At 42.5% G+C, this 13,952-nt stretch overlaps 1 protein-coding gene across 1 annotated transcript in view; it reads right to left on the reverse strand.

Moving 5' to 3' along the window:
* The window catches only part of gsap (gamma-secretase activating protein), a 71,508-nt gene that overhangs the window by 36,646 nt on the left and 20,910 nt on the right, over positions 1-13,952 (reverse strand). The window contains exons 11-16 of the mRNA XM_078419718.1: positions 13,897-13,940; positions 11,673-11,758; positions 10,772-10,849; positions 10,270-10,347; positions 6,428-6,520; positions 4,752-4,969 (exon numbers count right to left, since the gene is read on the reverse strand). Of these exons, the coding sequence (XP_078275844.1) occupies positions 4,752-4,969; positions 6,428-6,520; positions 10,270-10,347; positions 10,772-10,849; positions 11,673-11,758; positions 13,897-13,940 (597 nt within the window). The remainder of the gene's footprint in view (positions 1-4,751; positions 4,970-6,427; positions 6,521-10,269; positions 10,348-10,771; positions 10,850-11,672; positions 11,759-13,896; positions 13,941-13,952) is intronic.

The raw sequence follows: 13,952 nt of genomic DNA on the forward strand, positions 1-13,952 counted from the left end.
CCTTCTCTGTCCTGCTTTGAATAGTTTCCTGCTGTAAATTTCATTTACCCCCCTGTGGGCCTCTAAATCATGGACATCTGCAGCTTAGTTAATGAAAATCTATTTCAAATTACAGCAATTAGATTGTCCAATGCCAATCATCTTAAATCTGGTTACTGACCTTTCGTCCACTGGAAACAATTTCTCTCCTATTCCAATCCACACTGTTCAGGATTTTAATTATCACTTTTTAATCATCAATCCGAAGTTCTCTTCGTCTACCCTACTCCAATAAGGACAAACCTAAGCATCTTTCCTAAAGTGAGCCACTCCAAATTTGAAACACCGCACCATTGCAAAATCTGCAGGAACGAAATGAGTGTTTAATATATTAACATAACTTATATATTAACATCAAGGTCATCAGGGGAGCGGAAGGTGAAGGTGTGAATGCGGGGATTGGCTGAGCAATTAACTGGTGAAATTATAACAAGGAAATGGCAGAGTTGAACAGGTACTTCGGATCTGTCTTCACTAAGGAAGACACAAACAATCTCCCAGGTGTACTAGAGGACAGAGGATCTAGGGAGACAGAGAAACTGAAAGAAATTTGCATTAGGCGAGAAATAGTATTGGGTAGACTGATAGGACTGAAGGCTGATAAATCTCCTGGGCCTGATGGTCTGCATCCCTGGGTACTCAAGGAGGTGGCTCTAGAAATCATATCATATCATATCATATATATACAGCCGGAAACAGGCCTTTTCGGCCCTCCAAGTCCGTGCCGCCCAGTGATCCCCGTACATTAACACTATCCTACACCCACTAGGGACAATTTTTTTTTACAATTTACCCAGCCAATTAACCTACATACCTGTACGTCTTTGGAGTGTGGGAGGAAACCGAAGATCTCAGAGAAAACCCACGCAGGTCACGGGGAGAACGTACAAACTCCTTACAGTGCAGCACCCGTAGTCAGGATCGAACCCGAGTCTCCGGCGCTGCATTCGCTGTAAAGCAGCAACTCTACCGCTGCGCTACCGTGCCGCCCATCGTGGACGCATTGGTGATCATTTTCCGATGTTCAATAGATTCAGGATCAGTTCCTGTGGAGTGGAGTGGAGGGTAGCTAATTATCCCACTTTAAGAAAGGAGCGAGAGAAAATGGGGAATTATAGACCAGTTAGCCTGACATCGGTGGTGGGGAAGATGCAGGAGTCAATTATTAAAGAGATAATAACGGTGCATTTGGATAGCAGTAAAAGGATTGGTCCAAGTCAGCATGGATTTATGAAGGGGAAATCCTGCCTGACTAATCTGGAATTTTTTTGAGGATGTGACAAGTAAAATGGATGAAGGAGAGCCAGTGGATGTAGTTTATCTAGACATTTAGAAAGCCTTTGATAAGGTCCCACATGGGAGATTGGTGAACAAAATTAGAGCACATGGTATTCGGGGTAAGGTATTGACATGGATAGAGAATTGATTGGCAGACAGGAAGCAAAGAGAAGGAATAAACAGGTCCTTTTCAGAATGGCAGGCAGTGGCGAGTGGAGTGCTGCAAGGCTCAGTGCTGGGGCCGCAACTATTTACAATATATATTAATGATTTAGATGATAGAATTTGAAGTAACACTAGGAAGTTTGCAGATGACACAAAGCTGGGTGGCAGTGTGAACTGTGAAGAGGATGTTAGGAGGTTCAAGGGTGACTTGGACAGATTGAGCGAGTGGGCAGATGCAAGGCAGATGCAGTATAATGTAAATGCGAGGTTATCCACTTTGGTGGCAAAAACAAGGAGGCAGATTATTATCTCAATGGTGTCAGATTAGGTAAAGGGGAAGTTTAATGAGACCTGGGTGTCCTTGAACACCAGTCACTGAAAGTAAGCGTGCAGGTACAGCAGGCAGTGAAGAAAGCTAATAGCATGTTGATCTTCATAACGAGAAGATTTGAGTATAGGAGCAAAGAGGTCCTTCTGTAGTTGTGCAGAGCCCTGGTGAGACCACATCTGGAGTGCTGGGTGCAGTTTTGGTCTCCTAATTTGAGGAAGGACGTCCTTGCTATTGAGGCAGTGCAGCGTAGGTTCACGAGGTTAATCCCTGGGATGGCAGGACTGTCATATGAGGAAAGATTGGAAAGACTGGGCTTGTATTCACTGGAGTTTAGAAGGATGAGAGGGGATCTTATAGAGACGTATACAATTATAAAAGGACTGGACAAGCTAGATGCAGGAAAAATGTTCCCAATGTTGGGAGAGTGCAGAACCAGGGGCCACAGTCTAAGAATAAAGGGGAGCCATTTAAAACTGAGGTGAAAAAAAACATTTTCACCCGGAGAGTTGTGAATTTGTGGAATTCTCTGCCACAGAAGGCAGTGGAGGATAATTCACTGGATGAATTTAAAAGATAGCTAGATAGAGCTCTAGGGGCTAGTGGAATCAAGGGATATGGGGAGAAGGCAGGCACGGGTTACTGATTGTGGATGATCAGCCATGATCACCATGAATGGAGGTGCTGGTTCGAAGGGCCAAATGGCCTCCTCCTGCACCTATTTTCTATGTTTCCTGGACATAGTGCTCTATAATTCAGAACTCCTGTCCTATGTTTGAATAGTTTCTCGTAAATCAAGCACTGTACATCATCCTGACACCAGTTTAAAAGTCCCCCGATGGTCACAAAGACGTCCCCACCAGTTTTTAGCATATGTTCTTGCTCTGAACATTTTCTGAAGAGTTTTGTGACTGCTGGCACCAAGCCATGGGGCCAACCCCTAAAGGGACAAGTGCTCAATGGAATTTGTCCTCGTCCAGCCACTAGAGAAGGCAGCAACAATGGATGTTAGAAACATAGAAAAATAGGGGCAGGAGAAGGCCATTCAGCCCTTCGAGACAGTGCCACCATTCAATATGATCATGGCTGATCATCTAAAATCAGTACCTAGTTCTTGCTTTCTACCCCATACCCCTTGATTCCTTTAGCCCCAAGAATCTAACTCTCTCTTGAAAATATCCAGTGAATTGGCCTCCACTGCCTTCTGTGGCAGAGAATTCCACAGATTCACAACTCTCTGGGTGAATAAGTTTTTCCTCATTCCAGTCCGAAATGGCCCTTATTCTTAAACTGTGAGCCCTGGTTCTGGACTCCCTCAACATCTGGACTCCCCCCAACACTGAGAACATTTTTCCTGCAACTAGCCTGTCCAATCCTTTACAAATTTTATATATTTCTATAAGATCCCCTCTCATCCGTCTAAATTCCAGTGAATACAAGCCCAGTAGACCCATTCTTTCATCATATGTCAGTCCCACCATCCCGGGAATTAACCTGGTTAACCTACACTGCACTCCCTCAATAACAATAATGGCCTTCCTCAAATTGCGGTCTCACCAGGGCCCTCTACAACTGCAGTAGGACCTTCTTGCTCCTAAACTCAAATCCTCTCGCAATGAAAGCTTTCTTCACTGCCTGCTGTACCTGCATGCTTATTTTCAGTGACTGATGTACAAGCTGCAATGTGGTCACCAGGAATTGTAGATGCAGGTTTACAAAAAAAGACACAAAGTGCTGGGCAATTCAACAGGTCAGGCAGCATCTCTGTACATGGATAGGTGACATTTCAGGTTGGGACCTTATGAATGAATGAAGTTTATTGGCCAAGTATGTACACATACAAGGAATGTGCCTTGGTGCTCCGCTCGCAAGTAACACGAACATACAGTAAACAATTAAGAATAAAGCATAAAACATTAAAACATTAAGAATACAACATTACAGTTTAAGCATGTGAGTGAAATAAGCCAGAGCAAAGAGAGACTACACACTTTAGGTTTTTGAGTAGAGCTATTACTCGTGAAAAAAAGCTGTTTTTATGTCTGGCTGTGGCTCCTTTGACAGTCTGGAGTTGCCTTCCAGAGGGAAGTGCTTCAAAGAGTTTGTGGCCTGGGTGAGAGGGGTCAGAGATGATCTTGCCCGTTCGCTTTCTGGCCCTTGCAGTGTATAGTTCGTCAATGGGGGGAAGGTTGCAGCCAACATCCTTCTCTGCTGATCGAACGATTTGTTGAAGCCTCCAGATGCTTGGTGGCTGAGCCAAACAGACAATGATGGAGAAGGTGAGGACAGATTCTATGATGGCAGTATAGAATTGGACCATCATTGCCTGTGGCAGATTGTGCTTCCTCAGCTGCTGCAGGAAGTACATCCACTGTTGGGCCTTTTTGGCTGTGGAGTCAAAGGTGGCCTCCCATTTAAGGTCCTTGGAGATGATGGTTCCAAGGAATTTAAATGACTCCACAGATGTGACTGTCGTGTTGTTGATGGTTAGTGGGGGGAAGGGGAGGGGGAGCTCTCCTAAAGTCTACAATCAGTTCCACTGCCTTAAGAGCATTGAGCTCCAGGTTGGTATGAAGGCACCAGGATGCCAGCTGTGTCACTTCCTGTCTGTAGGCAGATTCCTCCCTATCTTGGATCAGTCCAATCAGGGCTGTGTCATCCACAAACTTGAGAAGTTTGACAGAGGAGTCTGTGGAGGTGCAGTCATTGCTGTAGAGAGAGTAAAGGAGAGGGGAGAGTACACAGCCTTGCAGTGCTCCTATGCTGAGGGTCTGAGATGTGCTTTCCCAGCTGTTTCCTGTCTGTCAGGAAAGTTGATGATCCACTGACAGGGGGGGGGGTCAGGCACAGTCAACTGGGAGAGTTGAGTGTTGTAGATCTGGCACATATAATGGATTAGTGTAAGCGCAAATATTGGATGATGTCGATTTTAGTCTGGTACCTGTGATTCCACATCTGAATTACATTGGAGGTACAGGATAGCACAATGCATTGCAGCACGTTGATGGCAAACCAGTTTACTGCTTTGCATGAACAGCATTAGTAACTGTGGATTGAGCTCAGGTTTATAGATTTTCCCCAAATGGCAATCCAGCAGCAAGTCAGACCATGATAATGCACAGCATTGGTGATTCCAGAGTTTCACTTTGGCATCCTCCCCTAGCAAACACAAAGCTGCATTATTTTTTTTTTAGTATTTTAGGAACAAAGTATCAGAAGTACGCAAATTAAGTCCGCAAGTCCCTCTGCTATACAATTGGTTCATGGTTGAACTCTATTTTGCTTCCTTTTTCCATATTTCTTGATTATACTCGGAGATGAAAATTCCCATTAACCCAGCAGAAAAATAATTTTTGGCGGGTATTTCAGATTTCCACTGTCTTGTGTGCTTCCTAATTTTATTCGCATTAGTGGAAACATCCACTCTGTCCAAGCCTTTCACGATTGTTTAAGGAGATTAATGAGGATAAACATACACTTTATTGTCATATGTGGTATCAAGTTTCACTGAATGCAGCTCACCAACTATCACTCTTGCCTCACCCCCGGCTTTTACCTCTCTTATCCATATTTGAACCAAAACTGTAATGGCATGAAGTTTGATATTGGTAGCATAGTGAATAAATTATCGACAGGAGGATTAGACTATAGGTCAGGATACACGAGTCTGAATACTGAGGCACCAGGGGAAGCAATTATAAAAATCTAGTAATACTGACCATAAAACCACTAAACTGTCATAAAAATACCAGCAGGCAAACATTCTTCATGAAAGAGCATCTACTGACTTTAACTGGTCTAGGCTTTATCAACTCCATTCTCATTGTCCCCTGAGCTGTAGCCTGAAGGCCAATCAGGAATGGACAAGAAACATCAGCCATGTCTACATTCTATTAGCAGCTAACCCAAAGAATAACTTTATTCCCTCAATTCCTTAACACAGTTTTGTTTAATGCTCTGAGAATAATAAATACCCTGTGTTACTGGTACACTCTTAAACTGATTAATATATATTTTTAAACAATCATATAATTAGGGGCTTTATGACTTGATACAAATATCCTCATACAAATAATTTGATTGCCATCAGTCGCAATGCCTTCAGCAATCCAGGTTTTTAAAAAAGTCAAGTTATTTGCTACCGTCCCTTGCCACAAAAACTAAACCATTAGCTCAGAGACTTGGCTCCCAGATTCTATTTTTCTTTGCAATAAAAATTGAGACAATTTCAGCCCATTACGTTTATGCCTGACTGTTCAGAGCAATCTCATTTCACAATAATGTTCGTATTCCCCTATTCCCCCCATCAAACCTTCCCCTCCCCACCCCATCTTTGCAACCTTTTAGATATACATGAAGAAGGCTAACTCATTAATCCTCAAAATGCTGCAGAAGGAACATAAGATGGCCACCTTATTATTCCGCACTACCCTGAGCTAATGAGACTGAGTGCCACTTACAATTCCCTGTGTGATGCTTTTCAACCTCAGTCCCTTTAAATCATGTCACAAATCTGAAGCTGTAGCTAACCACCTGAATGTGAGACCGGGAGTGATTTTTCATAAACAATTAACAAAGGCAGACTTCAGTGGTAAAATATATTCTATATATTCTTACCTGACAAAAACAGACTGTGACAAGTCAAATTAGGGTGTTGGATGTTAATAAGATGCAAAAAATATCCAGGCACATAAACAGCTATATAGTAACCTGAAAAAAAAAATTGCATTGTAATAATTTTGCAAGGTGAGCAAATTTCAGTTTTCAATGGCTAAATTAAAGTATATTCCATTCAAACTGGCACGGTCGGCCCCGACAACAGGGTAGCAAGATCAAACATGGCTTCCCAAATCAAACAGATTAAAAGCGAGACATTTCTTATTAACTGTGATGGGCAGAAATATTAATTCATCCATTCATTTAGAACTTGGAATAACTAATAAATAAATGGCTGGAAAAACAGCTAAGAACTGATTGCGTATGGAATCATTATATATCCATTTATAAAATGGTGCACATTACTTCTTCTGGAGCTTGCACTCCTAATGACAATGTCCACTATGAATTTAAAGTTGCGCACACATTCTACGTTAGTTATAAGGATAAATAATTAAAATAAGCAATACAAGGGCAATACGAGCTGCGCTCCACAAATTTCACCAGCATGTGCAGTGCCCTACCAGGGGCTCAAACACGCTGGATAAAGTGTACACCAACGTAAAGGATGCCTACAGAGCTCTCCCCTGCCCACCTCTGGGACAATCCAATCACCTCTCATTGCTTCTACTGCCCGCATACAAACCCCTCATCCACAAGACCAAACCTACAATTAAGACGGTCAAAATATGGCCCGAGGACGCCACACAACTCCAGGACTGCTTTGATCGCACCGACTGGGACCTGTTTGCACAACAGGCCACCTGTTGTTCAGAGGTGACTTGGAGGAATACACATCCACTGTGCTCTCCTACATCAACTGCTGTGTGGAGAACGTCACAGTGGACAAGGAAACAAAGATGTTCCCAAACCGGAAACCATGGATGAACAAGGAGGTACAGAATCTGTTGAGGGCACGCAACAATGCCTTTAAATCTGGTAACACTTCAGCATACAGTGTTGCTAGCTCAAACCTGAACAAAGGTATAAAAAGGGCCAAAGACACCCACAAGCAATGGGTGGAAGACCACTTCAATACCACGGACACCAGAAGCATGTGACAGGGTGTCAATGCAACAATTTGCATACAGGGTAAACAGATCCACGGAGGACGCCATCTCTCTGGCTCTTCAGTGTCCTGACTCACCTGGAGAGACAGGGCACGTACGTGAGGATGCTATTCATAGACTATAGCTCTGCCTTCAACATGGTCATCCCCACCAAGCTCATCACCAAGCCTGGCCAAACTGGCAATCCGCGACTCACGGCGCCAGGTGGAAGAGGGCTCTGCCCGAGCCAGCTGCCTACCCCTTTTCCGGGGTTACATCCGCGCCTGGGTGGTGTTGGAAAGGGACTACGTGCTGTCCACGGGCACCCTGGAGGATTTCCGGGACCGCTGGGCACCGCGGGGGATTGGATGTATCCTGGATGGGGATTGTAATATAATTGTATAATAGATTCAATTGGTATATTTGTTTGTATAGTATTCTGGTGGAGGATTCTGTTTTGTTTTATTGTATTGAATATATTATTTGAATATTTGAATAAATATTTTTGATTTTTAAAAAAAGCTCATCACCAAAATCCACCAGCTAGGCCTCAGCTCGTCGTTATGCGACTGGATCCTGGATTTCTTGATGGAGCGACGGTAGGCGGTGAGAATGGGCCCGCACCTGTCCCCCACTATCACCCTGAGTACCGGCACACCACAGGGCTGTGTTATGAGCCCCATGCTCTACTCCCTATTCACACACGACTGTGTTCCTGCATTCGACATCAACACCATTGTCAAGTTTGCAGACGACACAACGGTGATCGGGTTGATCACCAACGGTGATGAAACACACTACAGAGCGGAGGTGCAGAACCTGGCGGACTGGTGCTCAGATAACAACCTGTCCCTAAACACCTCCAAGACCAAGGAGCTGATCATCAACTTCCGTAGGTCACATAATGGGGAATACGCTCCGATCTTTATCAACAGGGACAGTGTGGATAGAGTGTCCAGCTTCAAGTTTGTGGGCACTCACATTTCAGAGAAGCCTCACATGGTCCACTAACTCCGCTGCGCTGGTCAAGAAGGCACAGCAACGACTGTTCTACTTGAGAACACTGAGAAAGTCTGGTCTGCCCCAACAGCTGCTGACTACCTTCTACCGCTGCATCATAGAGAGCATCCTAATGCATGGCATCCCTGTGTGATATCTCAGCTGCCTGGAGGCAGAGAGGAGAGCTCTTCAGCGGGTAGTCTATAGAGCTCAGAAGATTATCGGAACACAGCTACCAGCCTTGGCGGGCATCTACAACACATGATGCCTCAGGAAAGCCACCAGCATTCACAAAGACTCCTCACACCCCTGCAATAGTCTGTTCGAACTTCTACCATTTGGCAGACGCTACAAGGCCTTCTATACCCGCACCTCCAGACTCAGGAACAGCTTCATCCCCAGGGCCATAGCTGCTCTGAACCTGTCCTGCCGAGTCGCATGGTTACATCGCACAGCGAACCGGCACAGACCTATTTGCACTTTATTCTGTTTTAAAACTGTTTCTAATTTTGTTTCACTGGGGTGTCTAAATTTATGCTGATTAGCTAATTAATTTATTGCATCGTATGGAAGTCGCATTCCCAATCTCGTTGTACCCCTGTACAATGACAATAAATATATATATTGTATTGTATTGTAATTTTAAAGGCATTTTGGAAACACACGGAATAGCTATCATTGCTCAAGACACAGTGGTACCTCATGACACATTTTGTTGAGACATGTTCTCTGCTGCTGCTGCAGTTCAGCTATACTTGGTAAAACCATGATTTAAAATTGCTGGGAGTATGTTTTATTAATTGCAATCTATTGCAAGGTCATAAGGAGATTAAGACAGACCAAATTTCTAAGGATGAACACATAGCTTCCCACTTAACCAGGTCTTACATAAAGTATTCTTTGTAAGTTGCTATGCATTGAGAGAATACAAACCTTTCCTGTTAGGGAGTAAGGATATTCTGGAGCCAACAGACTGATTGCCAGAAATTGCAAAATGTTAAACCACAAATCCCAAATGTTAAACCACAAATCTGATGGGCTTATCTCTGCTCTCTTCCAGTGACTCCAAAGCTGATGGATTGGCCTATATGCCTGAAAAGTTAGTAACCAACTGGCTAAAGAAATTCTATACAATAATTTTGCTAATATGATGCCTGATATAGTGGCAGTGCTATCCAATTAAGGCATAGTGAATCCATTCTTAACTAAACCTACAGATTTCCTTGTTGAGAGTGGCATGTTCTTTTGCCTCTTTCATGAACTACATAATTCATACCACCTCAAGTTATTTGATTGATCATTACTCTTGACATATAATGCAAGCAAACAGAGCTATACTATACCAGCCTGCCCAAATCAGTTTTCTTCCATTCTATACAACCACATCTCCACAATATGTGCACATGGTATGCCATAGACCACGTCATCATGCCTAATCCTACTCTCCAAGTTCAGAAACTCATTTTAGTTCATCAGCTAATTTTGCCCATAGCTTGATCTTGGGTATAAGTGTAAAAGTCAGGAAATTTCTTGCACTAGGATTAAATGAGGACTCTCAAGATTTGACAGATGAACTGTGAAGGGATCAGGTTGCAAGAAGTTGGTGGCAAGGGAAGGGGGGGGGGGGGGTGGGAGGAGAAACTGTCTTAAATTAAAAAGTGAGCAGAATGAACTCAGACACGAAAAAAGGCAAGGAAATGCATCCTCTATATACGGTGCATTTGTTTCTGATCTAGGAATAGAATATCAACATACCGACATTCAGAAACGCCACTTCACTGATACAGGCACATTTGGACTTTTCCAAGGAAACTCTAAATGTTTTTCGCCAACCTGCAGAAAATTAAGATAAAGAATTAAACAGCCATTTCTGAAGTGTACCACTGCAAATTCCATTCAGATTGTTTAGGTATTAAATTGCTCACACCATAAAAATAATTTGCTTTTAGAAATTATATTTGAAATACAAGGCGAGCCCATTCAATCAATAGCAAAGGGAAAACAGTGCTTGTTTTAGGTTTTGTGATTCTGCGTTTAAATCCCGAAAAGCCGCAATACTGTTTTACGGGTGGAATATACTTTAAATCTAGACCACTAAGTGACTGTTTTTACAGGGCAAACAGGAAATAGTTGCACTGTCAAATTTAGTCTTATACCCTTCTGAAAATTAAGAAAAGGCTGTGAAATAATCAAAATGGAGAGTTCCAACTGCTTAAAAAAAGTTAATTCTGCTGAAATAATTTAAAACTAGATTTACCATAATGCAGAAGAATGACTGAATAAATAAATTCTTGTTCATTTTGCACAGGATGACTGTAGCACACAGACAAGGCACCTGCAACAGCAATTGATTATCGGAGTATGCTTTTTTGTCAAAGGGTAAACTGCTGAAAGACAAATCACTTAATAAAAAGGAAAGAATTCATCATACACAAAGGGTACAGCCATCCCCACTTACAGATGCTGGATTTTAATATAAAAGATATCCCACCATTTACAAACATTCCAAAACTTGCCCCCAGTACCGACAACACTAAATTAAAAAGGATTTACAAATAATTATATATGCTGCCCATCAACAAGGTGCAAGTTCCTTTAAAGCTCAATTTTCCATCAATTTCTGGGTGAATTTTAATTTGTTTTCCCACTCTGTTCAGATAGGGTTTCTTTATTTCATTGCAAATGACAAATACTAACATTTAAGCACGTCACAAAGTGCATTCTTTCCATTTTATGATAGGCAGAAAGCAAATAAATAACCCTAACTTTTCATCTCCTAATTGATACTGGGTTACAGAACCTTAAAGTAATTAATGTACTCATTTTGATTTTGAGATTACAGACACTGTCTGCCTTCTAACTGAGGGCAACCTTTCGAATAATTTTGAATTGGTTTGGTACACAGAGCATAAGTGGTCCACATACACTTCAGCTTGCACGTCCAAACTAAATTACATTTTATACCAACCATTATAAATATAATGAGAAAATACATTTAGACAGGTACAAGGATAGGACAGGTTTGGAGGGATATGAACCAGATGCAGGCAGGCGGGACTAGCGTAGATGGGACATGTTTGTCTGTGTGGGCAAGTTAAAAATATCTTTACATCAACATGCAAAAAGGTCAAGTAAATACACCTGCTTATACTCGATACCTGCATGATTCGTGAAAATTTGCAGATTCAGAGATTCTGAAGATTTCTCTTCCTCGTGAAAGTAATTGTACCCAAAATTTACCAGACTAGAATAAAAATCAACAAAACAATGTTAAATAGAGATTACATGCAAAATGTATTCATCCATCCATCCATTATTTCCTATGACAAAATGATTACCTATGACAAAATGCACACGCAAGTCAACTGAGCCACAATTGCTAAAATTTACTTTATACAAGCAGAGATAATCCAGGGAATTATAGCTCTGGTAGGGAAGCTATTGGAGAAGATTCTTCAGTTGAGTTTATAGGACTTGATATTACAATCCCTACTATAATTGGCACCTTCTTAATATCTTGAGTGGGGGTCGGGGTAAAGACTTCATTGGGGTCATCAGGTGGGCACCCTCCTTCCTTGGTGTTTCGTTGATAGGCCCACGACACCTCCAGAGGGCTCAACAGCGACACCTGGCGTCCCAGGTGCGCTCCCCTCCGTTTTTACCCCTCTTGCTGGTCATTTTCCAGCCCAGTTGGAGTCCTTCCTCTTCAGCCACAGCCAGTTGCTGCTTCGCTCGGCAACCTCTGACAGTGACCTGATGGCTTGCTGGAAGGCCTGTCCTCGAACTCAGTTTAGGATTTACTCCCATTTGGAAGAGAAAGGGTAAATTACGGACAGTTAGCATTGCTTTGTATGCGGCTCGTCGTGTCTTACTAACGTAATCAAGTTTTTTTGAGGAGGTGACGAGGACAGAGAGGTGAACCAAGCAATGAATTCCTTTGCTCGGAAATCCTGAAAATAATTTATCATGGATTAAGAAACAGCATAACAAATCTTAATATTAAGATGGCTAGTTAGGCAAGATAACTATGGCAGGATAAATCTAAGACAGCCAATTACCAACCTTTTAGTCTAACAAAGTGTAATCAATAATGTTATTGAATACTAACTCAACAATCAACTGACACTCTATTTAGATTCCCTCATGACCAAACATCAAATCTTATTACAACCTTCATGTAAGCATGAACAAAAGTGCTTAATTCCTTAAGCAAAATATAAACCAAAGCTGAACAAAAGAGCACTAATAAAATTAAAGTCAGCAGGAATCTGACCGTACTAATATCCAGAACAAGTGGTGATTAAGTGGCAAAGCAGTGCTGGAGTAGCTCAATGGGTCAGGCAGCCTATGTTGAGGGGATGGATAGGCAACCAAAGAGAAAAATGGGAGACAAAATGGTTCAAGATAAGAGAGGAGCAAAACGTGGAGGGATATAGGTGGAACGGGATGGGGAGGTGGGAGGGAAAAGAGGGTCGGGAGAGTGTGAGAAATAGGTGCACTGAGGATGTGGGGGGAGAGCACAGAAAAGCTAAAAGGGATACAAGGATATTACTTGAAATTGGAGAATTCAATGTTCATATCTTTGGGTTGTAAGCTACCCATGTGGAATATGAGGTGCTGCTCCTCTAGTTCACATGTAGCCTTACTCTGGCAATTGAGGAGGTAGAGGGCAGAAATGTCAGTAATGGGAATGGGAAGGAGACAAATTGGTTAGCACCAGGAGATCCAGCATGTCTTGGTGGACTGAGCACAGGTGTTTGTAACAGTCACCTAGTCTATGCTTGTTCTCACCAATGTGAAGGAGGCTACATTGGGAGCACCAAATGCAGTAGATGCGGTTAGAAGAGGTGCACATAAACCTCTGACATTTGGAAGGGCTGCTGGGTTCCCTAGATGAATGCGAGGCAGGGTGTACAGGAACAAGTGGTGCATCTCCTGTGTTTGCAGGGGAATGTATCTGGAGAGGGGGGTGGTTTGGGTTGCGGGAGTTGTGGCGGGAGCGGTCTCTGCTGTTAAGGCAGACCAATCTTCTAAGGTTGAACACAGAGCTTCCCACTTATTAAAGTCTGACATAAAGTCTCCGTTTTAGGTTGCTAAACATTGAGAGAATACAAACTCTTTCTGTTTGAAGGCAAAGGTATTCCATAGATATGACGTCCTTTTGTGTATTAATTATCATCTGCAGTTCTTTGTTTCAAGTACATATAATGATAATATCTTACTCGGTTATAACAGATAGTCGGCAATAATGGACACCATTCCCCCTCTCTGCCTCCAACTCCCATAAGGATCGTTTACTGTATTCATGTTTAAATATTCATGCTTCCACCCAAACTATTTCAATTCAGCACAATTGTAAAGTAAACAATATTTATAGCTTACCGTAACCGTGTAACTATTAAAGGGAATCCAAGGGAGAAAGACATCTATCAAAGGTC

Source organism: Rhinoraja longicauda, chromosome 23, assembly GCF_053455715.1.
Source record: "Rhinoraja longicauda isolate Sanriku21f chromosome 23, sRhiLon1.1, whole genome shotgun sequence".
NCBI classification, from domain to species: domain Eukaryota; kingdom Metazoa; phylum Chordata; class Chondrichthyes; order Rajiformes; family Arhynchobatidae; genus Rhinoraja; species Rhinoraja longicauda.